General features: G+C 38.9%; 5 protein-coding genes across 7 annotated transcripts; 2 read left to right on the top strand and 3 right to left on the bottom strand.

Annotated features, from left to right (window-relative positions):
- Nucleotides 1-220: 220 nt before the first annotated feature.
- LOC140774716 (large ribosomal subunit protein eL32z) lies at nt 221-2,114 on the bottom strand. Its single transcript, XM_073117805.1, has 4 exons — nt 2,050-2,114; nt 1,855-1,950; nt 625-806; nt 221-497 (listed from the first exon to the last, which is right to left on the bottom strand). Exons 2-4 carry the CDS (start codon nt 1,942-1,944, stop codon nt 368-370), a joined length of 402 nt encoding a protein of 133 aa, XP_072973906.1. The 5' UTR covers nt 1,945-1,950; nt 2,050-2,114; the 3' UTR covers nt 221-367.
- Nucleotides 2,115-2,322: 208 nt separating this feature from the next.
- Nucleotides 2,323-7,266, top strand: LOC140774713 (uncharacterized). Its single transcript, XM_073117802.1, has 7 exons — nt 2,323-2,565; nt 3,283-3,705; nt 3,818-3,870; nt 4,526-4,563; nt 5,264-5,582; nt 6,014-6,312; nt 6,451-7,266. The coding sequence occupies exons 1-7, from the start codon at nt 2,340-2,342 to the stop codon at nt 7,073-7,075; spliced, it is 1,983 nt and encodes a 660-aa protein (XP_072973903.1). The 5' UTR covers nt 2,323-2,339; the 3' UTR covers nt 7,076-7,266.
- A 329-nt stretch (nt 7,267-7,595) lies between these two features.
- Nucleotides 7,596-9,547, top strand: LOC140774714 (cytochrome b561 and DOMON domain-containing protein At3g25290-like). The gene is made up of 3 exons (XM_073117803.1): nt 7,596-8,381; nt 8,643-8,897; nt 9,045-9,547. The coding sequence occupies exons 1-3, from the start codon at nt 7,758-7,760 to the stop codon at nt 9,342-9,344; spliced, it is 1,179 nt and encodes a 392-aa protein (XP_072973904.1). The 5' UTR covers nt 7,596-7,757; the 3' UTR covers nt 9,345-9,547.
- Nucleotides 9,548-12,353: 2,806 nt separating this feature from the next.
- LOC140774715 (uncharacterized) lies at nt 12,354-13,883 on the bottom strand. Its single transcript, XM_073117804.1, has 2 exons — nt 13,732-13,883; nt 12,354-13,662 (listed from the first exon to the last, which is right to left on the bottom strand). Exons 1-2 carry the CDS (start codon nt 13,801-13,803, stop codon nt 12,643-12,645), a joined length of 1,092 nt encoding a protein of 363 aa, XP_072973905.1. The 5' UTR covers nt 13,804-13,883; the 3' UTR covers nt 12,354-12,642.
- Nucleotides 13,884-15,367: 1,484 nt separating this feature from the next.
- On the bottom strand, nt 15,368-26,622 carry LOC140773202 (probable UDP-N-acetylglucosamine--peptide N-acetylglucosaminyltransferase SEC). Of its 3 annotated transcripts, none has more exons than XR_012106431.1 (29): nt 26,183-26,622; nt 25,915-26,060; nt 25,684-25,782; nt 25,535-25,585; nt 24,605-24,721; nt 24,465-24,521; nt 24,158-24,277; nt 22,231-22,293; nt 22,053-22,131; nt 21,718-21,827; nt 21,562-21,615; nt 21,416-21,483; nt 21,227-21,329; nt 20,864-21,066; nt 20,648-20,744; nt 20,319-20,390; nt 20,147-20,223; nt 19,888-20,004; nt 19,726-19,810; nt 19,468-19,635; nt 18,312-18,422; nt 18,128-18,214; nt 17,910-18,037; nt 17,372-17,454; nt 16,711-16,816; nt 16,469-16,615; nt 16,265-16,385; nt 15,801-16,116; nt 15,368-15,674 (listed from the first exon to the last, which is right to left on the bottom strand). XR_012106431.1 is itself a non-coding variant. In XM_073115651.1 (28 exons), exons 1-28 carry the CDS (start codon nt 26,436-26,438, stop codon nt 16,003-16,005), a joined length of 3,039 nt encoding a protein of 1,012 aa, XP_072971752.1. In that variant the 5' UTR covers nt 26,439-26,622; the 3' UTR covers nt 15,682-16,002. The 3 variants fall into 3 exon arrangements, 1 of the variants encoding a protein (XP_072971752.1); XR_012106432.1 differs by having other exon boundaries at nt 15,368-15,664; XM_073115651.1 differs by lacking the exon at nt 15,368-15,674 and having other exon boundaries at nt 15,682-16,116.
- Between the last annotated feature and the right edge of the window lie 596 nt (nt 26,623-27,218).

The following is a 27,218-nucleotide window of genomic DNA, read 5'->3' as shown; positions in this document are numbered from 1 at the left end:
AGTGCCATCAGCATCAAGCTGCTCTTGATAGTTTGCATAAGGTTGTCAAGGATATCCTACCTCTTGTAACATTGCCGGGTTCAATGAACAACCCTGGTTTTTCGCAGTTATACTCCAGGATCACGACCACAAGAATTAAGGGCAAGATGCACTAGTTAAATTGTAACTAAAAGACACCGATGAACTTATTTGAGAGCAGCAACACAGTATCTAAGAGCGATTTCTCACGAAAGAAACATTAATTAGAAGCAATCTCTCCTTGATAGAAAGCACAAGATAAACACATAAATCTAAGAAATAAGTTGCAGCAATCATAACAGGATCCTACAGGTCAAAAGTTTTCAAAAAGAGCCAAATTGGAAAGTTTTCACTCGTCCTCTTGACTGCGGAGCCTGGCAAGCTTGTTGGTGACCACAATATCAAGCTGTGCAGCACGTTCTACAATGTCCTTGCGCTTTTTGGTAGATACGTTGTGTGCAATTTCAGCACAGTATGTCCTGTTCACAAACAATACAACATTTGAATGGTTAGATTCAACAAAACGAGTAACATCGGAAAAGGAATTTATAAGGACTGCAATTTTCCTACAAACAACATTTTCCTTCAGTTCTAAAAAGTATGTACCTGTTGTGCATCATAAGCAATTCCAATTCAGAGACATTGTGAACAACAAACTTCTTAAAACGGTTGGGTAGGTAATGTCTGGTCTTCTTATCAGAACCGTAACCAATATTGGGCATCAACGTACATCCCTTGAACTTCCTTCTCACACGGGAATCAATACCCTTGGGCCTACGCCAGCTTGGCTATATACAAGATGAATCAAGCTAAGTATAAGTTGATCAAGAAAAAGAATTTCACACAAATGAATCAGGTTTTAAATCAAAAAACATATAATGTTACTGACCAAGAAATTCCTTATAATTGACTAGAGGTTCATAACATTACATAAGGATAAGAAATGGCTTAATACTAGTTGTCTTAGACTAGGCAGCAAGTTAAGAAACAAAAGCCTTCTTAAGAGCTAACAGAGACAGCCCATAAATCATTAAATCAAGGAATGCAAGTATGCAAATGGTGCCTTGAACTAACAGGAAATAATGATTATAAATATTATTTGTCCCTATTATTTACTACTTATCAGCAGACACATAGTCCTCAAGTATAGTTACCAGTGGCAAAGGGACATAGCGCGACTGCCATGGATCTTATTATGAACATTGCTTTTTATTGATAAACCATAAAATATTTTGTGGAACTAAACTTTAAATATTTTACAGCAACATAAAAATCAGCAGACTGAAAATCCATGACACTAGGTCATATTGGATATATTTTGACACTTAATGCATTAACTACTGTCAACTGAAGACTGTGACAGAACAAAAGTATGAAGGATTGACACCAAACATCATATAAATTAATTCACACTGAATAAGCTTTCATGCATAAAAAAAAAACGAACCCATAGTTCACTAAAATTATTGTAGTGCAACAGTAAAGATTCACACCAATCTCAAACTTACTATGTCAAAGATAGTTGAAACAGAGGGCAAAGGAAGTGGCTTTTGTACAATGAGAAGTACATTAGGTCGATAACATAGTAAAAGATTACGTATATACAAAAGTTGAAACGAAAAAAATGAAATCATCCATGAAAATAATCATACAAAGGAAACTCTTTTCAAGTGATTTGGGAACTTTATACAAGAACAATGTTAGGTGCCAATTTGAAAAAGATACATCTCATATTAAATTGCATCAAATAATTACAAGTTCATTTAAGCAACATATGAACAAATATAAATGCTTTCTACCAGAAAAGTCAAATCTCATCCTTCAACAAGACGATACCTTGACGCAGATCTTGCGATCGCTCTGTGGCCTCTTAAACTGCTTGACACGCTTCTTAATAATCTTCTTGGCAAGCAACGGAACCGCCATCTCTTCCTAGAGTGAAACAGATCAAACACTCATAAATCCATCAAAACTAGTTGGAAATAGACTAATAGTACAGGAAACGAAGGTAATCCCAAGAAAAGACGATACCTTCGGATTTGGGGCGAAGGCGAATGAGCAAGTAGAGAGGATGGAAGCGAACGCGGCGCTCGCATGCTTTTTATTTCAAAACCCTAGGAAGGAGAAAGGAAATCAGCGGTGATGGGATGCACCGAAAAAGATGGACGGTTGTGATCCTGTAGAAGCTTTATTGGATTACTGAAAGCTAGTTCACATTAGATAATATCCGACCCGTTTTGCTCCTACTAGCTAGCGGGCATGGATTTGACCCACACAGACCCGGATGACTGCTACTTTAACGGGCCGGATCAAAGCCCAATATGCCTAACCCGGTTATTATGCATGTTTATCCATTCCTCAACACCGCCCTCTCAAGCGAGCAGGAGAAGAGGGAAAAAAAGGACTCGGCTTTCTCCTCTCTTCCTCCTCTCCTCCATGCTCACTTCGACCACTCAATTCCGCCGCTGCAATCACCCTTCGTAATGCTCGGCGGCTGCTCTGGCATCCGAGGTGCTACTTGCTGCTCCGCTCTTCTCCCGCGTTCTGGTGAATTCTCCATTCTATTCTATTTATATACTTCTATACCAAGGCCATTTCTCTATCAGTATTTCCGAGAACTTCCAGTTCAAGGTTTTTTTTTTGGGTTCCTTTGAGGTAGAAGTTTATCTTTTCATTTCCTAGTTGGGTTCTTCGCAATTTGCATGAATTGCGAACGTCGTGTCGTTTGTTTGCAGATATCTGCTTAAAAGTGTGTACATTGTCTGTGTCACGAGTCCAATTCCAATTTATTCTTACATAAGCCTGATCAATGGGTTATTGTGCGTGTGGTCTATTTAAGTTTTGGATTAAAGATGCAACATTGAATAGCGAAGTTGGTTGGTGAAAGGGGCCATAAATTGGTTGGCACAACTTTGTTCTTTTAATGTCGAATAGAGATCAATTATTAAAGTGTCCAATGGACTCAATTAGTCAGATTGGATTGGCTGGCAATAGAAGTCTTTGGGCCAAGGTGTAATGTGGTCATTTTAACTTGAAAGTTGACAATACAAGCAATTTGGTGACAAGTTATAGATATAACATCTATCAGTTTCCCTTATAAATTTGCTTATATCTTCTTTCTAGTGCTTTTGAGACCGGTAAACAAGCAAGACTTGAAACTTACAAATTCGTCTTGAACAGATAGTGACAACAGTATTTCATTTCCCTTCTACCTCTTTTGTTTACCTATAAATATTATTTGTATACTTTGTTAATTCTTTGCAGAGATTTTTTCTTTACAACCTTCTGTTTGGAACTACCTAAGGGGAGAAAAGAATCAACTGCTATGGCATATGGAGACATGCCAGAGACTTTCTTTTGTACAGAAAAAAAAGTTAGGATCCCGATGGAAAGACCATGTAAAAGACCCAAACAACACTAATTTCATGGGATTGTCTATTGAGAAGAAAGGGGTATATCGTATCAAGATTGTTGCTGCTTCTGAGTCAAATTGCTTAGTTTCCGCTGTGAATGATGAAGTGTACGATATCAGTTCACGACATAGTTCTAATTCTGATTCTCAAGTGTTTCAATCTTCATATGATGAGCCTCCAGAGTTGGATAATAGAGAAAAGTTGAGACGAATGAGAATATCAAAAGCAAATAAGGGAAATGTTCCATGGAACAAAGGAAGGAAGCACAGTCTAGGTACAAGTTCTTTATATCATTCTTGCCAAATGAAATTCTATTACATTCTTTTTATTTGCTTTTATCTATCTGCTATATCCTGTTCGCTCATTGTTCTTTGAAATGCATACAGAAACACTTCAACGCATTCGTGAAAGGACTAGAATAGCAATGCAAGACCCCAAGGTGATGTCATGTAAGAATAATGCAAATTATCAATATTGTTTTTGTTATAATAAAATAATAGATTCGTCCCACAATATGTCAATTTTTTTTCACCCCAAAGGAAGTTCATTACTTCTTGACATGGTTGTGCAAGTCAGTAATGAAATACAAGATACAAAACCAGCCAAATGAAGTGATTGTGGCTTGTGCCACAGTCAAGAGTGATTCAGTGTTCGTCCCCCTTTATCTACACTTGTATATGTGCAATGCATGCAAAATGGCAGGATCACTTGATAAATCTAAGTGGTAAACCTCTAGTTGGAATGGTGGATACTATTTTTCCGCTTTGTTTTAGGTTACCTACAGCAATTCAAACTGATAAAATAAGCTGGTTAAAATAGACCTTGCTGATTTCATTTTAAGTGTTAATCAACTTGTTTGACTGGCATATAGATATTTGATATCCTTTTATACACTGCTGTCTATTGTAGATTATATGTTTTATGTATGAATTTCTTATATTTTTCCCCCCACCCCCTGAAAAGAAAGTACAGCAATTATAAAATAGTCCCAACCATATGCCTACGCATCTTATCTGAGTTATAGGATTGCTCAATAGTCAATAATGTTAGTATTATTCATGTTCCATCATATAATTGGCATGTTTGATATGCAGGTCAAAATGAAGTTAGTGAACTTGGGACATGCTCAGAGGTTGGTTTCTCCAGTATAATCTTGATTGTTTTCCAATTCTAAGGGAAAAAGTTAGAATATCCTTTTCCAAGTTGGTCGCTAAAATTTCTATTGGCTATTTTTCACCACTTCTTTTCTGTAATGGAACAGGTAATACAACTCTTTTGCAAATGCAAATATATTTGGATCTATAAATTAAAAATAACATAAACCATAATAAAATGCCAAGACGAAATTGAGGAGTAGTCTGAGATGAGACGGGCAAAATCCTTGCTGTCCTGAGGACAAGATTGCCTCTCCACATGTGAGGGACCTGTAAATTATTCCTAGATATACAATAAATCTGGGTCAATTCCTTCCTGTTGACACATCTCAGGAAAGGTACTCCATTCATTGGTAACCTAGCATTTTGAAAGCAGTGTTCTAGGAGAATGAAGTTGTTTTCCATAATAATTGTGGTTTCTTTCTCTTTGGTAAAGATTAATTTACAATGAAAAATTGTAACTCTTGATAATTGTTTGGATCAAGCCATTTCAATCCCTAATATTATTATGTTTATTCTCTTTCTAATCTATATCACTCCTGATTAGTAGTATAGGAATTGGGAAATGATACTTGAATATTTTGATAGTTCTTAAGTTGTCATGGCATTTTCAACATTGTGAACTTCATTATAACTTATCGGCTGGTGATTTATATTTTCCTTCTAATTGAATTGCAGTGAAGAAACAAGGATAAAAATCGCAGAAGGAGTTAGAGAAGGTTGGCAGCGGCGCCGGGAGAAGTTGATGGTGCAGGAGGGTTGCTTTTTCGTATGGCAGAACATTATTGCAGAAGCATCTAGGAAAGGTTATGCTGGTGAAGATGAGCTGCAGTGGAATTCCTACAAAGTCTTGGATGAACAGCTGAAGAGGGAGTGGCTAGAAAGTGTTGAGAAGAGGAAAACAATGACTAGGCTGGCAGGCAGCAGGAGAGCACCAAAACCACCTGAGCATCGACGAAAAATATCAGAGGCCATTTTCGCCAAGTGGACAGATCCTGTAAGTAAATGTTTCCTACTCCAGTAGCAATGTCATTCGCATCATTTATTAAGGTTCTCCTACAGATATCCTCTACTCTTAAGACATATTGTCCATTTTATTCAGTTCTACCCAGGTAATTTTTGCAAGGCAAATATGCAAGAACATGAACATATTGAAGAGTCATTCATCTATCTCTATTTTGTGTAGTATTTGTTACCCTTTCTAAAGATTCCTTAAATTTCCCATGGCCCATCATCCGTGTAGGAGCTATATGGAATTAATAGATTCACTGCTACTTTCACTCGTGTAATGGCGGGCGCTATATTGTTGTTTAAATAGAGTGCATCTACATATGGTTTCGTGTTGCTTTTATTTTATCTTATCACTACTTTTGACAAAAGCCTTCTTTAATAATCCATAATTTCTTGACTACATTCAATTCTTATTAGGGATATCGAGAACGAGTTTGCACTGCATTGAGTAAGTATTACAGTACACCCGTTGGAACCGAAAGAAGACGAGACAGAAAACCCACGAATAGAACTCCAGTGAATAGGGACTCCATAAAGAAGAAACTTGCTGAGACAAAAAGAGTTACCAGCGAGACAAGGAATAATAAGAGAAAGAAAGGCATGACTCCGTCGTACAAAGATCCAATGGCAAGTGTAAAGTTTGAGATGATAAAGAAGATTAGAGTACAAAGAGCAGAAGCGGAATCCAAAAAGAGAGATGCCACCAGGCGGGCTAGGTGAGTTATTCTATTTGCTGATAGTTCATATATATGGAGTTCAGAGAATATATATAACAGAACATATGTTTGGAAGCATAAATGGCCATGCTGTGTACATCTGCTGCACCTAACAAAAAGTTTTATTGTTGTGATAAGGTCACTTATTGCTGAAGCAGAGAAAGCTGCAAAGGCACTTGAGGTGGCTGCTTTGACAAGTCCTATTGCACATGCATCACTTTTGGAAACAAGAAAGCTTATCGCTGAGGCTATGTGGTCCATCCAAGGCATTGAGAGTAGTCAGTCTATGATGCAAGAAGATGATGATACATCTTTAAGTTTTGCCGGAAGGGATTGCCACATGCTGACAAGTGAAGTAACTCAAAATACCAAATATGAGACCGATGAGCCACCTATAAACGGCAGACATACCCTCTCATCGAACGACAATAATTACACAGACTTTGATTTTGATAAATCTTCACAGCAAAGTTTGACAAATGGCGCAGAGATGTCAAGGATACCTATATGTGCAGAAAATTCCTCTGAATTGATGCATCACCATCTTCCACCTTTATTACAGCCTGAAAGCATGAGATTGAAGGATCCAACAGCAGCAGAAATACAAGTGAGTCATTCTCCAGTTAATGGGTCCACGACGCATATAATAGACGAAGGCGAAGAGGAAAATTCGGAAATTAGAAACGATGGGAGCTCCACATCTGGAACTAAGACAAAGAGGAAGTGGATCTGTGGAAAGCTGGTTGAAGTGGAAGAACACTGACATAAAAGACTACATTGTTGTGTAAACAAAAATTTTGATATGCTAAACCATCAAAGTGTTACATAGTTACTCCTCTAGTAAGTAGTAGGACACCAAGGACAAGTGTTAATTGCTTTATTTGTCCCTTATTATGATTCCTCTAAACTTTGGAAGGCATTTTATTCTGAAAGGGTAACAACTTTTACGACATAAAATACTTCTATAGTGGTTTTCGAGTGCTACTGCTGTGTTGTGACGCCACGCCATCGTCACGGTGACGTCAGCCCGAGAGGTTCGCGAGTCCCATGAGTTCTTTTGTATGCGTCGATCGTCCGCATTCGTAGACTCAAATCAACGTCAAGATCTCTTTTTCCAGCCTTGTGGGACCCGGTGGTCTTTCCTCCAAGTCCACATAGAAAGTGCGGCCTCGTATTGTGATTAAATTCCGGGAGTCCTCGCGGAGCAGCATACCGCAATTCCCTCCTCCCGCGCGCGCTATCTATAGCTCTGAGTTCACGCCGTTGCATTCCTACGTTCCACTCCCTTCCAGGAAAGAATTTCTAACCAACCCCCTAAATTATTTCGAAATCACATTTTTAAGTCCTTCCCGGAACCGGGCACTAATTTCCCTCCTCCCCTATAAATACGCCCTCAATATCTCCAGCCCGAGCACTCCGATCCCAAGATTTTCGCTGGGGAATCCATGGCCTTGATGGGGTTCCGGCTACTTTTCCTCTTTCTCCTCTTCTCTCCAGCTGTCCATGCCGCCGCCGCCGGAGCTGGCGGATGCGCCGCCGAGACGTTCTCGAACCGCGTGTTCGCGGCGTGCAATGACCTGCCTCACCTCTCCTCCTCCCTCCACTGGACCTACGATCGCGCCGCTTCCTCCATCTCCCTCGCCTTCGTCGCGCCGCCTGCGGATCCGGCCGGCTGGGTGGCGTGGGCCATCAATCCCTCCGGCGAGGGCATGAAGGGAGCCCAGGCTCTGATCGCTTTCAAGCAGCCGAGCGGTGCGATGGGGGTGAAGACGTATAACATCTCCGCCGTAGAGTACGGCCCGATCGAGGAGTCGGCGATCGCGTTCGAGACGACTAATCGGGCGGCGGAGTATGCGAACGGGAAGATTAGGATGTTTGCGACAGTAAAATTGGGGAAGGGGATGGAGGTGGTGAACCAGGTGTGGCAGGTTGGGGCATCGGTCACCGGAGGGGTGCCGGATAAGCATGCCTTTGGTGTTGATAATCTTGCAGCAAAGGGGAGGCTGGATCTCGTCAAAGGGGTCAGTGCCTCGGACGGAGATGGTGGATCCATGTTGAGGAAGAGGAACGTGAGTGTCTTTGAATCCTTTTCTTATTTCCACCCCTCCTCTTCTTCAATTTAATAGCATTTCTTAGATTATATTATTTTAGTATTATAATTCCGATAAGTTTGTTGAAGAGATTGACCAAATTCTTATTTGATTTTTCTTCTCTTTTTCTTCCTTTTCTTTTCCTTGTGTGGAAACCACTTTCGTTTCTCTAACGAATATTTTCTCGGTGATATTTCAAGATTTTCTCTCATTTTCCTCCATTTTATATTCTTCGTTTAGGTACATGGAGTTCTGAATGCTGTGAGTTGGGGAATTCTGCTTCCAATTGGAGCCATCTTTGCAAGATATCTCAAGACATTCAAGTCGGCAGATCCTGCATGGTTTTACCTACATGTCGCATGCCAATTGATAGGTTATTGTTTGGGAGTTGCTGGCTGGGCAACTGGTCTCAATCTTGGGAGCAAATCAAAAGGTATCACATACACGACTCACAGGGATATTGGAATCGCACTCTTCTCCATTGCCACCGTGCAGGTAAAGAGTCCTCTAATTCTATCCTTAGAGTCACATCTAACTTGCTAAATGTTGTTGGTTCGTAGTTGTTTTCTATAATTTCTTCTAGTTCATTATTAGTGATTATGGATTTCATTGACATACTGAACCGTGATCTTTTTTCCTCAGATTTTTGCGCTGTTTCTGAGGCCTAACAAAGATCACAAGTATCGCTTCTACTGGAACATCTACCATCACCTGGTAGGATACACAGTCATCATCCTGGGCATTGTTAACATCTTCAAAGGAATGAACATCTTACATGTTGATCAAAAATGGAAGACTGCTTATATCATTGTGATCTGTATCTTGGGTGGCATTGCCTTGCTATTGGAAGCCATTACCTGGATCATAGTTTGCAGGCGGAAGTCCGAAGAAAAGCCCTACAACACCTCTACAAATGGTTCGACGCTGCCGTTTTCCGCCTGAGATCACTTAAATCCCTGCTGTTCTTGTGATTATTCTTCCATAATTTGCAAGGAAATCAGCTGCTTTTTTTTCTTCTTTCTTTCCGCTTATATTTATTATAAGACCACTGCATACTGGTTATGGCATCTAAGTTGCAGTCGTCTATAGTTATTTGTATGATATGCTATAGGCCACACTGTATATTTGCTACGGCATTAAATCTCTGTCTATCTTTGATTTCAAATCTCCGAGTGAACGCATGATTGCAGTAAAGTATGGCTTTGATGTGTACGATCTTGTTCATTATTGAGATCTATTTAACTTTAATGATTTCCTAAAGATTGTCAGGAACCCGAAGTAGCCAACTAAGAGTGATATGATACCTACGTCATTGAGTTAATCACTTGAGACAAAACCTAAAAATATAAATTAGAAGGCATGTCAATGAGATGGGGTTCCTCTCTAATGGAGGTTGCATTAACTATTATCACTAAAAACTCCACCAACTAGCTAAAAGTTAGAACTATGTCCCTTTCATTTGATTACATGTGAACCCCATAATCTGGATTCGCATGCTCCACTAGCAAACATGGACCACTTTGCAACATGTTTTTTTTTTATAAATAATTGATGTTGGCGTCACAGATTGTTTCATGGTTGGGGGAGGGAAGCACAGGCTTCCATGCAATCATGGCAGCAGTGGAGTGCTTTGTGGAAGTACAAATGCATCCATGGAGTGGAAGAAATGGAAAGCAATGAGAAAGAAAAAACTATTACTAGCAACATAAATAACATTAGATAATTAGTAGTAAGTGGGTATGTCACTAAGATGAAATCCATCATGGTCCACTGCTGCACAAAATTTCTTGTTTCAGATAAAATGAGAAATAAATTATCACTAAATGTGACAATAAGTTTTCAGCCAGTGAAATCACTTCTTTAGAGATGCCTAATTGTTGATGGAAGTCTAAAGGACTTGGCACCTTTTTCTTCCACTAACTTGAGAATAAAGAAAGTTTTTTTGCACATGAGATGTATAAAGACCATGACTTGAAGAAGAAATGTGAAGCGAACTAATTTTCTTTACTACTAGTATGATGGCTGTCACACCCATGAAGAGAACTCTTGCGGGCATTATATAGTTTAAACGATAAATGTCATTATCTATGTATTGTTGCAGTGAATTCTGAAGCCCCACATCATTATCTCATCTGTTTGAGTGAAGGTTTATGTCATCTGCAACTGCAAGTTGACAGTTGATCAACAACTAGTCATTAAGAAGACTATTCAAGCCGTGGCCATTGGGACGAACTGTCCTTCAACTAACAGCAATACTGTGAAATTGGAAAATACCTTCCAACAACTGTAGACTTTATATTTCCTATTATAAGATCTCTTTTGTGAACAGTTTAGTTGAGCACCAATTCCTGTCATAGGATTGAGACGTTTTGATGGTATTAGCTGAAAGTCATTGGTCGCCCAGGGACTTTCATCTTTCTAATACCAATATCTCAGATCACATTCTCTCCTTTGCATCAGTTTGATAGCTTAAAACCTAAACTTTTATATTGTTTCATCAGTTACATGCACTGCTTCGCAATAATCAGATCAACTCCTTTGCAAGATTTCAGACTGAACCAAGGAGAGCAATTGAAATTTGCAAAGGTTGCAAAATCTTAACCTCACCTGCATCTATATATGTCCCAACATCTTCCAGTAAGCATTTCACACTTTGGAAATTTCTTTAATAAGCAATTCCTGATATTTCAACCTGGTATTCCGCTCATTTTGGAGTTTGCAAGCAAATCAGACGATAACCAGGTAGAAGATTCACCTAAGGCATCTAGCTTGTATCTGACTATCTATCCTCACATCATTTAGAGACTAGAGACCTATCCAACTTGGTCATGGCCCATGGGCTTCCCTAAGCTTGGCTATGTAAATTATTGTCCACTGAATGGAATAATCACCAATTCCAACCACCTTTTCACTTCTTTCCCAATCAAACATGGTGAGATCCAAATCACCAAAACTGTTGTTTAATGAACTTCAATTCTCCACAATCTTATGTTTATTGTCTGGTGGTGTTTCATCCATCGTGAAATTCCACCGTACGACAAGTAAACATAGTATTACGATGAGCCTTTCTCGTTAACTAAGAATCTCCCACTTCTATGGCATATCCAAACCCCAGACTGGGAAAGTCCCCTTCATAACATATCATAGACAGGGATTCCAATTTCTACAAATAGTCCCCATGTGTGAGATGTTGCCAACTAGAACTAGGGCCAGTAGCTCCCATAAAATTCCTCCCTCCTAAGAACTAATGAGATTGCTGCTAAGTACTTTTCATATTTATGGGCCTCCTCAACAACAACAAACTTTCTCAACTCCTATACATTTGTGGTCAACCTATGATCACCACCTTGTGTGCTCATCATTCCAGTCTTTTTTCTACTGCAATGATTGACTTGAGGCTCATCTCACCTTGCCTCTAAAGCATCAACTATTTTTGCTGCAAAAATCTATTTTGTTGGACATTGTCAAAGCCCTCCTCCCCTTCGATATTATCTCAAATACCACAACCTTCCATCTCAAGGACTGCTCCATTGCATTTAGCTACTTCAACCCTTGTTCCCTTTTTGACTGCTTAATAATAACCGCCTAAACATTAAAGGACAATTCTCAAATCCACCCATGCTGCTTAAACAGGGGTTGCATTACAGATAACATTATTTATAAAAGAGGAGAAAATTTCTTTAGTGAACCAAATTTTTTGCAACATAGGCCTCTACAACAACTGTAGCAGTCAATTCTCTTGCAGGACCTACCATGTGTTAAAGATGTGTCAAACTAGTAACACAACTAAGAACTGCAGGCATTGAAACCTCTAGAAAATTGGGTGTATATTGATATAATAAACCCCAAGGTAACAAGATGTCCAATGCAAAAAGTAAAGCACAAAAATTAATCCAAGACTTAGCTTCATAAAACAGAAAAAAAAAATTGAGAAATATTGCAAACAGCAAATTCAATTCAAACTGTTAAAGCAGAACATTTTGACAATCCGTTTAAATATAGGTGATCACAACATTGTTTGTTTACATGTCACATATTCATTTTGCTGACTATACGAAGAAAATTAGATGCATTAGCCATTAGCAAACACTAAACCTACTCTATGGCTTCCTGCTACATATACTGATAATTTCAGTCTAACAACTTAAGATCCGGTAAGAACCTAATAAAATGGAATCATAAACAAACACAAGACAATAAGCAACAACATTGTTAGCACGAGAGCACAAGTTTAGGAATTTCACACCTGCACAGTCTTCCTTGGTCTGCCAGGACCTTTCTTCTTCTCCAAGACCACCTTTGTTTCCCCATCCATAGGTGGTAGAGATGATTCAGGTTTCTTGGGAGGTCGACCACGCCTTTTTCCACTTGGACTCGCGACTTTGCCCTCCTTGTTCACATTGCGGGGCCGGCCCAGTTTCCTTTTCGCAGTAGGGGGAGCCGTGGAATTGGCTATCATCATGCTCTTTGGAGGGCGGCCTCGCTTCCTTTTCTCATTCAATGAAGTTACATCAGCAGTAACCTTCGGAGGCCTCCCTGGCTGCGGACGCCACTTCCTCCCGATCACGGCCTCCACCTCGGGCTTCTTTGGAGGCCGACCAGGTTTTCGCTTCTCCAATTTAGCCTTTGGGGGTCTTCCCGGCTTCTTTCTTACCGCCCCAGACACGAGCTCACTCAAAGACGCCGCTGGGAATACAATCAACGCAGACAATGCAGTGGTCGCCTCAACCTTCGGAGGCCGACCACGTTTCCGCTTCGGCATGTCCGCCGCCGCCGTCACCGCCAATGCGGCCTTAGGCGGCCGACCAGGCCTCCTCTTTCCAACCACCAGTGGCGCCGAGTTCTTCGGCGGCCGGCCCCGAGGCTTCTTCATCGCCGGCTTCTCCAAATCGGGTTCGCTCTTAAGCCTCACCTTCACCCCACTGGGTACAATAAGCGGCACCAAACTCTTCGGCGGCCGGCCCCGGGCCCTCTTCTCGACATTCTGCGACACGAGTCTCGTTTCCTCCGACTTCCTCGGACGGCCGCGGGGCCTCGGAGAGGGATCGGACGAGGTAGGTTTTGCCGAAGATTTGGAGATTTTGTAAGAATTCTTCACCTTATCGAGAACGCCCTTGCTTTTTAGTCGGCGGATGTGGAGGGCGAGGAGAGCCGCGTGTTTCCGCGGGAGGTCGGAGTAGGTGGAGCCGATGAACTTGGAGATGGCTCGCCGACTCGAGCCACCTCTCTCCTTCAGCGACTCGATTGCAGTCAAAATCATCTAAACAAATCCAAGCAAATAAGCTCAACATATCCAAAGAAGAAGAAGAAGAACTACCAAAGCTGTTACCTCTTTGTAAGGTGGATGGTGGAGATGGCGGCTCGCGATGGCCGGAGAAGGGGAAGCGGCAGCAATAACCATCTTCTATCTTCTTTTTCTTTTTCTTTTTTTCTTTTCGAATACGAAGAGTAGAGAGAGTGGGAGATATAGAGAGAGTTGGTGTTAATAACAAGAGAGAGGAGGAGGGAGTGACGAGTAACAGAGGATCCAACGGCTGGGATGGAGGGAGGTGAAGAGACATGGATTGGTGAGCTGGTAATTTGATTTGTTTCCAGGAGTAGTTTACATGTGGATATGTGGTCGTTAGGGAGGGAGCGTGGGTTTGGAATATTGAGTTATTAATTAAAAACAATTTTAAAAAAAAAAAAAAAAAAAAAAAAAAAAGAAAAGGAGAAGAGAAAGTAGAAAATTTATTGATAGATTCGATGTTAATCTCCCGTAGGTGCCACGTGGGAGGTTCCTTGTTTAACTAGGTTGTGACCATTATTATTTATTTATTTATTTTCTTGAGAAAGAAAGCTCCACCTGTGAGAAGAGAGATGCTGCCGTTGCCCGTTGCTTGCATCTCAAACCATGTGACTTCTTCTGATGGCCGGCCTGGTGTTATTGTACTTACTAGAGAATATGTATTGAGTCAAATGAAAGTTTCATAGTATATATGGAGTTTTTGACCCAACTAGCCCTTTTCCAAATTTTATACCTATAACAGTTTTTTATTTTTTTATTTTATTTTTTCAGTAAAACGATTGATTGGTTGAACGATTTGTCTAATTGTTAGAAGACATCAAACTCGTCGGTGATTCATTTTTTATAAAAATTTGGAGGAGGGCTTGCTTATTTTGGTTAAACACTCCCAACATATCCATTGTGCATCATCCCGGTATCACCTTGCAGCACTACTTCAGGAGAAGTCCTGATGCCTAAGAAGAGAAGTTTTATAGCTATTTAGCTTGGAAAAATTTTGAGGTGAAACAAACATCTTTATATTAAGGGATCTTTGGCAAATAGGAAGATCACTATTCAGATTGTGAAGACGTAACCCGGATTACATTGTTGTCATCTGAAATAAATTGCCTGGTGGTTGGAGAACCGATAAAAAAAATTCTTGTGTCTTGGACGGATTGTTGTGATCCCTCACCTCGATCAAGGTCCTCACTAAACTTATTTATTTGAGCAAGGAGACTTCTTCTTGGGGCAAAATTTCATTAATCTTTTGCTTTTACTTTGCTAAAGTGCACTATAGTTTAATCAATAAATTTCCATCTACAAATGACTCTTCAGGGTAACACTGGCAACTTATTCATAATTCGACTTAGATCCTCGGATAATTGAGCTCCCCCGCAATGGCCGACGCAAAGATTGCACCCCCCGAACTCCACAGATTGCATTACTGTGACAAGCAAGGTTGTCAAGAATGGAATCACAATTTGCCAGCAAAAATGGCGAGCGCTCACCAGCAAAATTGGCAACCGTTTACCGAAGGTTGCGGTTGCAACCAAGCTGTTCCTCTTGTAAAAAGAGGGACGTGATGTGAAAGCTTTCCACCACCAAATACTCATATGGCAGCTACTTTCTCCAAAAAGCCTCATAATGATGATGTTCACTCATAAAACATGAGCCATCTTTCGCAATCAATACTGCCACATCAAGTGAATACTAGCAAAGCAACTGCTTCCAGATCACGAACTGGCAAAACTGTCATATTCCCACTATCCCAGTTATGCCCTAGAGAATATACATCAAATATCAACAACATATAACACCCTGCGGGACCCCATTTCAACCAACAAATCCACCACTTGCATCACGAGTCATTCTAACATTGCTGGACCAGGACCATCACTCTAGCATATCCAAAAATTCAGAAAAGCGTACGCAATGGTGGATGGGTTTCACAACACATCATGGCCAACCAGTTGGCAACAATCGTAGAGATAGAAATCTGTTATGAACTAGTCAGGAAAAAGAAACATCTCAGTACAATCTCAAGATGATCAAGTCTTACACGCACAGAAACATATGAGATAATAAAATAATGACCAACAATGGCAGAACTGAGATAAAGAGAATTTTCTTACCTCAAGTTATATAAGCTACCTATCTGGTTCATAAAAGAGAAGACCCTTAATTAAGGCACACTAACCACCTTAAAGACATTAGCTCTTCATCTTTGATAACAGGTAAGTTAGTTCATCCCGGTGTACCATTTCAAAGAACCCTGATAAAGAGAACTTCTTATTGGATGATGAAATCTTGTATTATTTACACCGTGTACTCCCACTATGTATCGCATGGGAACTCGGTATCATCTTCTGTCACTTTGAAGGGCTGAGGATGTCTACCAAAGCAGTACAGATTCCACATCTTGAAGTATGCTCTCTCCAAATTCCGCACCTGCAATGTCATGCACGCTATCACCATAACACAAAATGATGCAGAGGCATTTCAATAAGGTGTGGCAACTCCAATATAGTTAATTTTTAATAATATTGGCACAAAATAAAGGAGAGAACAGTCAGAATTAAGCAGCAAGCTAACTTACCCATCTAGCGGTGTCAAATAACGGGCATGTCAATCGAGCTGCCTTGAGTTTATTGGTAAGTGCTTGGAGCTTTGAGGGATTCAAAGCCAACTCTACAGCCCTTTCCTCGTATTCTTTCAAGCTAACAACAAGAAGAATGAGAGTTACACAAGATATGATAACCAAATAGAATAGATGGAAGAGGAAGGCAGAAGATAAAATCACCTGTTAACTATCATCTCCTCCCCTACTCCAGCTGCCAAACACAGTGAACCAGCCACTCTGGTGGCCATTTTTTCTAGGGGAAGTGTTATCATTGGCAAACCAGCCCATAGTATATCTGTACCTGTGGTGTGGCCATTACATAGGGGCCTGTTCATTCAAACCAACCATAACAGCTAGGTTAAAACAATATGATAGGACTTCACACCATCCATGTAAAAGTTCTGCGAAGAAATAAGTATTACGTGTCAAGAAAAAGGTCTGCCAAGGCACTGCGTCTGATATGCTCATTCTTGATGGCAACATCTGTAAATATGATTTGTTCTGGTCTCACCCCTCGTGCCACAGCATCTGCATAGGACAGGCTATCTAGTTAGTACAGCCAAACAACTAATGACCTGAATGTATGAGGAAGAAATAACCAGCTTCTCTCATCATCATTGTTGCAATTGATGTCTAGCAAACAAAGTTAAATTCATTACGGAATGGTAGCTTCTAGGACAGCTGTCAACTTGCTGTTGCTGTCTCCATATATATATATATATGTGTGTGTGTGTGTGTGTGTGTGTGTGTGTGTGTGTGTGTGTGTGTGTGTGTGTGTGTGTGTGTGTGTGTGTGTGTGTGTGTGTGTGTGTGTGTGTGTGTGTGTGTGTGTGTGTGTGTGTGTGTGTGTGTGTGTGTGTGTGTGTGTGTGTGTGTGTGTGTGTGCATATATGTGTACACATATAAATACATGTGTGTGTGTGTGTGTGTGTGTGTGTGCATATATGTGTACACATATAAATACATGTGTATGTGTATGCATATGCGTGTATGTATATATATATGTGTGTGTGTGTATATATGTGTGTGTGTGTGTGTGTATATATATTGGGGGGGAGAGAGGAGAGAAAAATAGACACTTACGAGCACGCAATCTCATCTCACCAGCTGCTGGGAATCTCAACAGCCAAAGTGCACTATTAGGAACGCGTTTGAGAATATTGCACCTGATGATAAGAATTAGATGAGCAATCTGAGTTTTAAAACTAACTTACCATCAACTTGCAATTTGTGCATTCTACATTAGCTATAAACACCCATAGGTAATATTTCATCAGGTGTAAGAATCCTGTTCCTTTAAAATTCATTCTTGCACTTGAGGAGGACTCAATCTAAGTGCATCTGTGAACATGCCTTGAAGGCTTGAAGCAGCCCTATCTTTTTCTTAATGCACATTCTTTTGGGTCTTTCTTATGTATAACAAGACCCACAAGATGAACAGATACAATTAAGGTAGGATAAACTTGCTTTTCCTTCAAACTAAATGGAATAGAATTAGTCAGATTCCATGCCAATGGTCAGAGAAACAGACCCACGAGTATAGATTATAAGTTCTTATTTACACAAGGTGGTTAAAAAAAGAAAGCTTTGAGAATAGAAGGATAAGAGTCAATAAATTTACCAAGTATTGAATATGTCAGGGTCCATCTTGTAAAGCTGATTAAAGCAGGCAAATATAAATTTATCATCAGGTAAACCATAATCCGCTCGCTTATGTGGACATACTGGATCAAGAACATCTCGGCTTTTCTGTAACAGGTAAATTGACACAAAAATAAGTATTGCATAAACATATAGAGCTATACACACACACACACTATATAGCTAAATGCAGATTACCTGCTTATAGTCATTCACAAAGTAACAATGGGGCAGATGGACGAGTTTTTCTGAATATATATGTGACAAACGCATAGGAGAGACAAACTACAAGGAGAATAAAAAGAAAGAATGTTAGTGCAACTCCTAGAAGCAGGGGAGCTTCCATTGGGGAAAGGAAGAACATATGACTTCTTTATTGTACCTCATCAGTGACTAAATAGTCAATATAACTTGCACCAGTTGTCCCAGGGAAACCCATGTAAGAAACTTGGATAGGTGCTGGTTGCATTGCAAATATTTCATTTTTTGCACCCTGAAGAGCAAAGCATTGAATCAACAACAGGATCACTTGGAACCTCAACAAGTAAAATTAACAACATATACGAAGTGACAACTGCAAGAATGTTAATATGACAAAAATATAAGAGCAATGATGCACACTAAGTCACTAAATATACAGCAACTAATATTGTTATCTCGCAATGACGCACACTAAGTCATTAACTATACAGCAACTAATATTGTTATCTCCTATGCAAGTAGTTCTATGATATACTTCTGGGGAATACTTTAGAACAATAAATACTTGGAGCTATAAGCAAATTACCAGGAGACCGGATACAAATTAAAAACAGAACTAAGTTGCAGTCCATTAACTTCTCCCTCAACCAAACTAACTTTAGTCCCTAATAGGGAAGCCACTTTATATTCAAATGGTAACAGAGGACACCATATAAAATCCAGTAATAAATTTTCTTACCATATTATTGACTAGAAATTTCCTACCAAAAGAAGTTTAGTAGAGTTCGTTCTTCATTTTTAATTTGGGCTCAAACAAGTGCTGAGACTGCAAGATATTGCAAAAGTTACCAATAAAGTGCCATGGGAATGGTTGATCATGACCCTGTATATAGTACTAAGATACCAGGCTATATATTCACGCACTCGTATACCCATGATAGCATCTCTCCCCTTGTTCTTTCTCTTTGTACTCTCTTTCCACTGTTAATCCAAGTTTCACAACTCTATCCTTTGGGATATTCTAACTCTATCTGTAAGATTACACTATCCATATTCAAACATATATTGAATGTTGACATTCATTTTGACCCTGCTGCAAAAGGAGTTTTCTGCTGCCATCAGATATTTACAGGTATCTGAAAGTGAGTCGCACCATTGTCTCTGGGGCTTGCAGTGATGTCACATTGTGTTATAACAAAGAATGCAAAGAAGACTTAACAAACTGTAAGAGAAATTTTGAGAATCAGCTGCAGTATGTAACAAAAGGAATAAAGGATCAATAGCAAGAAACCTAGAGTAGCATGTAAAGATTGTGCTATTATTGTTGTCAGGGATACCTTTGTGTAACCATTGAGGTTGACAAGAATATGTATTTTATCCTCATTGATCAACCTGGCAATCATATCAGCCGACATGGAAGACACGTCAATGAAGCGCTCTGCTTCAGACTGGATACGATGACGCCATTCGCTGCCATCACTTTGACTTAAGGCATAACAGAAAACCTGTAGATAGATTTGTTAGTATAAATTGAATGGGAACTCTAGATGTACTATAAGAGAATCATAAATGTACGCAAAGAAATGTTCATCAACCTCAACATTTTCTCGGTTGTGCATCCCAAATACTGAACCCATAAGATGGGAAAGAGGGTGGTTACCAAAATCACTACTCACATACCTGGAAAATCATCATGAAATGCATAAGAATATTAGAAATAGAAAGGTATCAATAAGCATTAAGAGTAAAATACATACCCCACCCTGAGCCGACCATTTTTACTTTCAGCCTTGACAGGTAAGGGGGCTGGATGTGTGAATGCAGGGAGCTTAAAACGAGAGGCAACCAAAGAGCAATGTGCTGCATATTTTTGGCTATATGACAATGACAAGCAAATATTCAGCCTTAGAATACATCTACCAACTGGCATAAATCTAAAATAATCAAATCAAGGAGAAGGCTGAGACATTAATAATTTTCAAATATAAACATAGGGAAAATATTTCACATAGTCACCTGATTTCCAAAGCAAGAATTGGATCGATTGGGTAAGCAATAGCATGAAAAGGTTGTACACTTGGTAGAACAGACATCTGAAATAACGAATGTGGTGGAGTGAAACCAAAGTATACAATAATTCCTAAAAAGGTAAGATAACAACAGAAAACAACAGAATCATTTGCAATACCTTTATCTGCCTTCTGATGATTCCCTCAACTTCAGCAAACTTCTTGTCTCGGTCATCCCAATCACATACACACTGATGAGTCATTAGCACAAGTCATGATGAATAAATCATATGAATGCAACACTTCAAATAATTAGCAAGTCAAGGTTGTCAATTCCTTTTTTAATCTTCTAAAGTTTCTGCTAACATATTGCTGTAATACATCTAAGAGGACCATATGATTCACAATATTGTTTTAGAATTTATGATTTTCCAATTTAGCAAATGTTATAAGTGACTGATAACTGAATGAGAAAAGATTGCAGTTATTGAAGGGCATTTGCTCTGACCTGTAAAGTGTGTAAGAGATTACAAGTTGCCTCAGGGAAATCTGACCGTAGCAGCAGTGCCTGCTTATAACTCTTTATAGCTGCTTCCACATGTCCACTACAAAAGTGATTCCCAAAGGGAGGACAAGATAACGGAAATGCATCAGTAGCATGCCTGCTAATAGCTGATTGTGCTTAAGATAAGTCAGATGAAAGATAAAAATAATAGCTAAGTACGTGTCCTTGTAAGCTGAAGCTAGATTTGCATGAGCTTCAGCCATAGTTGGTCTGATTGTTACAGCCCGAAGATAATCCTGAATTGCATCACTGACTCGACCAATTTCCTTAAATGTGTTTCCTCTATTGACAAGCCCGTCAGCTGCCATAGGATCTATACGCAGTACTTCATTGTAACAAGTTATGGCATCAGCATATTTACCCTGTTGCAAAAATAGAGTATGCAGCACGATCACTGGAAATTGAATAGCAAATGGAAAATTAATTCTCTAAAAAAGAAAAGAATATATATATATATATAAAGTGCTGCACTACTCGATACAAATGTGGGTTGGTAGCAAACAAGTTCATTGTTGCAGGCACCTGTTGCTTGTATATTATAGCAAGATTGCTGAAAGGAGCGGATAATCCATTAGTAACATTTAATGTTGCCTTATAGTATGTCGCAGCTACACTCGTCATGTTCCTGGAAGTTCAGATAGTATTTCAAAGTGAACCATGATAAAATAATCCAAAATCTGACAATATTAAACCACAATTGAGAATTCTTACCACTCCATGTAAATATTCCCAAGGTTTGTAAGAGCTTGTGGGTGATTAGGTTGGAGAGCAAGGCATGACTTCAACCAGGGAAAAAAAGTCATACATAGTGTTATCATAGAAAAAATAATGAAAAGATAATGAAGTTAAACACTCACCCGATAGCAATTCATAGCTTCCTCCACTCTGCCACCATCTTTCAGAGCATTCCCCTTTCAGTAAGAAGAATATTTCATCCCAAATAATCATTATTAATGTTCATATTACTCTTTTAAGAAAGAACAAGTACATGATATTAGGATGCTCAAACTAACCAGATTATTGTATGCCTCAATAAATGTCGAATCATAACTAATGGCATGCTTGTAATGCAGGATGGCCAAATCCAGCTGGCCTTGCTCATAATATGTACTCCCGAGGTTTCCTGCCACAGATTAGACCATCAAATATTACTGCGTATATCATACATGTGTACACACACACAAGCAACTGGCTACATCAAATTATCAACACTAGCTAGTATAAGAAAATCTCCAAGCAACCTCTCTAATTAGAGTTCAAGTCCGAGATTATCTCATATAATATGTTAATATCACCAATTGGCTAAAGCAATAGCCCTTCCAAAAGGTGAAAGGAGATACTCACTCACCATAAACTATTGGATCATCAGGACGTGCTTGTAAAGCATACTGATAGCACATGATAGCCTCCTCAGGCATTCTCAAAGTCTGGAAATTACCGCAACCAAAAAAAAAAATCATTTTCCAAAAGGGAAGACCAAAGTGGCTGCAAAATGATACCGATTACAGGAATTCATTAAGTCACACCTTGTAAACATTCCCCAGGTTCAGGTAGGCATCAGCAAATGCTGGCTTGTGCTTGATCGCTTCCTAAAATAGAAAATATCATCAAAATTTAAGAATAATCAAATTCAAAGAGAAAATAGATGCTATGGATTAACAAAAATTTACACACTTCAATTAAACATAGGAAGAAACAATAAATCCAGCAATAAATGATAGACATTCAAACAAGTGATTCATGACAGTAGTCTATCCATCAATTTTGTTTCAGGTCCAACATTACCAGAAAATTTAACGAGACCAACATGTATCCAAGAACAAACCTCTTACTACTCAGGGATATGATGAAACAAAAAAAAAATCTGAACTAGCAGTTTAAACTGTACAAGCATTTTTAATACCATTGGAAACAAATCTAATCCCCAGTTTAAATTATATTAAAAATCCTCTCCTCTCTCCTACCACCTACCTATCTCATTTCACAAACCAAACTTTCTCGCTTAATTTTCCCACGTATCTCTTATCTCATTCCTTATTAAAGTATGCATTGCATCCTTACAAGTATGCAACGCATATCTAATTATGAGAACACTTTAATTTACATTTATAAGTCAAATCAAGGGTATTTGAGTCAATTTCCTATTCTCATTATACTTTTACCTTAAATTTATCTAACATCAAAAGTAATTATTACATCAATATTCTAGTTTACAACTAAACATCAAATTACTCTATTTTGATTAAAGATACAATTTGTAAGAGTAAGAAATTAAACCTACTCTAGATTTTCTCCAGAAATCAAACGGTCCCAGACTTACTAAATTAGCCAACACAGTGATAAGATCACCTATTCAATCATGTCAAACCCTTAACTGGAAACCAGACACCCTAAGATATTAGCCATCATATTTACTAAATTAGCCAACACTACGATAAGAATTATATCACCTACTCAATCATGTCAAACTAAAATAAATAGGCGATAAAAAATTCATTCTATAGCAGTATTTTTGTCAAAAAAGATTCCAACTCAAACAGATTTTTAAGTCACTCCGTGAAAAATTTAACAACATACAAATGCTCCCACAGCTGAAGAAATCACATATTTTAGATATGACACCTAAGATCCATGTAAGACAACTCCACAATAAACTTAACTGACAACATAAAACTTTTCTTTTAAAATTATTAACAACAAGAAAGATCAACACATGCCAATGTAACTGTATATAGCTTGCTTTTTCTTTTAAAATCTTGAATCAAGTCGCCCCTTATATTTCATAAAATGATAAAACCATTTGTAAATAAAACCATTTGTAACATACATCTCACCATTCAAATTCTCATGCCTGTGAACAATGCTTAACTTGGGAGTCTTGGACAAAATCAGTACAATGAAAACTAATTGAATTACTCAAGAAAAACAGTAGAATCACCTTATTTTGCAGCAACTCCTAAAACCACCAACAGTAATGATGGATTAGCTCCCTCTTTTCAAAATCAAAAGATCAGGACTAAAAGATACAAAGAAAATCCGTCCACCTAAAGAATCAGTAGCCATTATCTCTGTACCTTCTGTTTCAAGAAGCCGCAAATTCAAAGCTTATCGCAATAATTTAGTCCAAAGTGAAAAATCAGTTTATTTCTTTTTCTTGCAATCCCATAGATTCACAACAGTTATGTTAGTTGAGGTAACTTTGTGCATTACAAGGGAGTATAAATAACAATTCACAGTACAAAACTCCTAACAGAAATCTGTTCAGCAGCCTAGGAAAAAAAATCATTTTAGTTTCCTTTTTGCTAGGAAAAATGGTTTTTAATTCTTGATACACACACAGTGATAATTCATTATAGATAAAAGTCCCCTCAGGGGTGAACCAAATGGAGAAGGAAGACAATGTTGGAAGCAAAAATTTTGAAATAAGCCTCAGACAGAAGGCATGCTAAGAACCTTATAATATAACATAGCTCTGTGAAGATCCCCTGTCTGCATGAAAAGCCCAGCAAGATTGGACCAGGCAACTGCAAAGGTAGGTTGTATACGTATAGCCTCAGCATAGCACTTGAATGCCTGCAATGAACAGGATTTTAACTTCCCATGTACAATATAACAATATCCTATCAATTTGCATATAGAGATACCTCATAGAGGTTATTTACCACAAGTATTAAACAGAAAATCAAACTTTGTAATACATATATCAAGTATCAACAACCAGCAAGAAAAAATTGATCTATGGATAGTTTCCAGAACTTACATCTTGAAACAATCCTTGTGCTTTCATAAGATTACCCAGGTTGTTATGTGCATCAACCTATGAAGGTAAAATAATAACTTTATGAATCCGGTGTAACAATAATAAAAGACAGACAGAACAACAGGAAATAATATATATACCAGATGAGGGTTTAGTGCAAGAGCCTGGCGACAGCATTGAGCTGCCTCATTAAGCCTTCCTTTTCGTGTGTACGCACTTGCTAGGTTTGCCCATGCATCACAAAAGTTGGGACGGAGCTACAAAAGCAGGAGCCAGTAATTCTTAGGTCACAGAATCAGGAATGTACTTCTAGATATAGAACAAGAACAATGCTTGGTGCATTTTTTTCTAATAAAAGCAAGATTTACAAAATGTTTGTTTTTTATAGTCCTGATATACTCTTTAACAAATTCTTGCTATATTTTGAGTTTGGTGCCTAGCTCAAGCTTAATTGATTGGCTTCATTGCCAGCACAATGAAGATGATATTGATGACTAGATCAAACTATACTCTAAAAGAAAGATAAAAGGCAACTCTGCTTTTACAAGGTCAAATAGCAAAAGGACAATGGTCATTCTTAAACAATATATTTAAGCTCAATGACAGTCCCCCGTGAACCTCACGGACATGTCCAAGCAGCTCAAATAATTTGGCCAAGTAAAATTGTATACCATTTTCTATGGAAGATAACCTGTCCTGGGAAATATTTGCTCTTATTTTGAGCCACACAAGTTAAGTAGCTAGAATAGCAAGTACCAGCTATTGTGACAATGGAGCTGCGTGACATCTTATAGTTCTAATTATCTAATATAATGCTCTCATGAGGTGCAAGAACAAGCTAGTACTGTTAGCATGAAGCAGTAAGGTAACTTTCAATTCTATGCACCATAAAGTGAACAACTTATTGGCTAAACCTAGTGTGTTAAGATCAAAGTGTCAATCTAAGTCTGCAAATGGAATCAGGCATCACTTGTATGCCTACACATTGTGAATTCAATTGTATAATAGCACCTCATAGCATTGAAAGTAGAAGAACGCTAAACAGTAGAACAGTGTTGAAATATGCATACCTGAATAGCAAGTAGATAGTAATTGATGGCAAGGTCTAAGTTTCCTTTCTCCTACACCAACAGACAAAGAATATTATGCATGTAGATATCTATACTCATTCGCTACCCTCTTCTTAGATAACTCTTTTCATTCAAGGGTCAATGTTTACCTTCCATGCATTTGCCATGTTTCCATAGCACTCGGCAAAATGCGGGTCAATAGCAAGAGCTTCCTCATTCTTTGCAATGCACATGTCAAATTCACGCAACTGAAATAAAACATTAAACAAAAAAACAACAGAAGCAGAGATTAATCATAAGATAAGAACAATAATAACGAAAAAACTGAGATCACAAATTGTTAGTGACCCAAAGTAACAGAACATGCAAACCAAATTAACCTGGTAATAGACTGCACCGAGTAGCAGGAGATTGTCAGTTCGTTTTGGCTTTTTCCTGTAGATAGCATTGCAGTGTTCCAACGCCTGCTTGTAGTTCCCAGCTTTGTAGTTCTGATGAGCTAGCGCCAAATGCGTGTCCTCATCAACTAAAACCATCCAACAATCAAATTTTTACAACTCATTAAAACCCTGATCTTGCACAAACCAACAAACTCAACATCAAAGAAAGTTAATTTTTCACAATGAATAGGAAAAAAAATGAATAAACCTTCTAACGATTTCATGATCAGGGGCTTGACGTCAGCAGGGCCATCGATCGTCAGGAGGGAGAAAGGCTTGACATCAAGATCGGCGCTCCCGAAGGGCGCCATATGAAACCCTAGGCCGCCGTTGCCGGCGCTCGAGGAGGAAGATCCGGCGGCAAGATTGGGTCCGAGCAGCTGCTGCAGCTGCGGCGGGGGAGTTGGCTGCTGCTGGTGGAAGTGATGGCCCTCCCGGCCATCGCCCTGCAGCGAGAGCATCATCGTCGGCGACGAAACCCTAGAATCGACTCCCAAAATCGGAAGATCAAATCGGAACCCTGGGTGGGATCGGAGAAGGGGATGGATTCCGATGGAGATACCCTAGTTCGAAGGAGCGCCCTATAATTTTTGGGGAAGAAGGCTTGGATCTAATACTTTAATTCGCGACACTTCTGGTCTTTTTCTTCCGAGACGCGGCTTTCCTTAAAGGCTTGACGTTGTATACACACGGGAAGGCTTGCATAGTATTTTATGCGGACAAAATATCCACCGTTCGTCTTGACTACTATATTTTGATTTGGACGGACGCGATCTAATGTGTTTATAGTGATTCTATGCGGGCTGGGTGAATGGCGAGTGATGGTAGGATGGAGAACCGAGGGAGTGATGTTTACGGATCCATAGCTTTTATTTTTCTTTCTTTCCAATCTTTTATTTCAGTTTAGTGCGATTCAAGTATTTTTATTTTCATAAGTTTTACTCTAGTTATATGGTCGATACGATTTGTATTTATATTTGGACAGTCTTATACAAAACGAGCCTAACGAATAGTGAAAAAAATAATAATAGAACAAAACACTTCTTAGTATTGTTATGTGAATCTCTAAACTGTACTAAAATAATACTTGGATCATGGCACACCCTATTTTTAAGGGTCTGAGATTATATGAGATAAATGATATCTTGTGATTTGCTTTGGTGATTTATCCAGACTTACGTATATATACTAGAACTAATAAGAGGTTAAAAAAAAATGTGAAGCGTATGAATCATTCATTCAAA

This window comes from Typha angustifolia, chromosome 13 (genome assembly GCF_048772165.1).
Source record: "Typha angustifolia cultivar Huaian chromosome 13, ASM4877216v1, whole genome shotgun sequence".
Classification (NCBI taxonomy): Eukaryota; Viridiplantae; Streptophyta; class Magnoliopsida; order Poales; family Typhaceae; genus Typha; species Typha angustifolia.
Note: the sequence above shows the minus strand (reverse complement) of the source record. Positions and strands in the feature narration are given on the sequence as shown.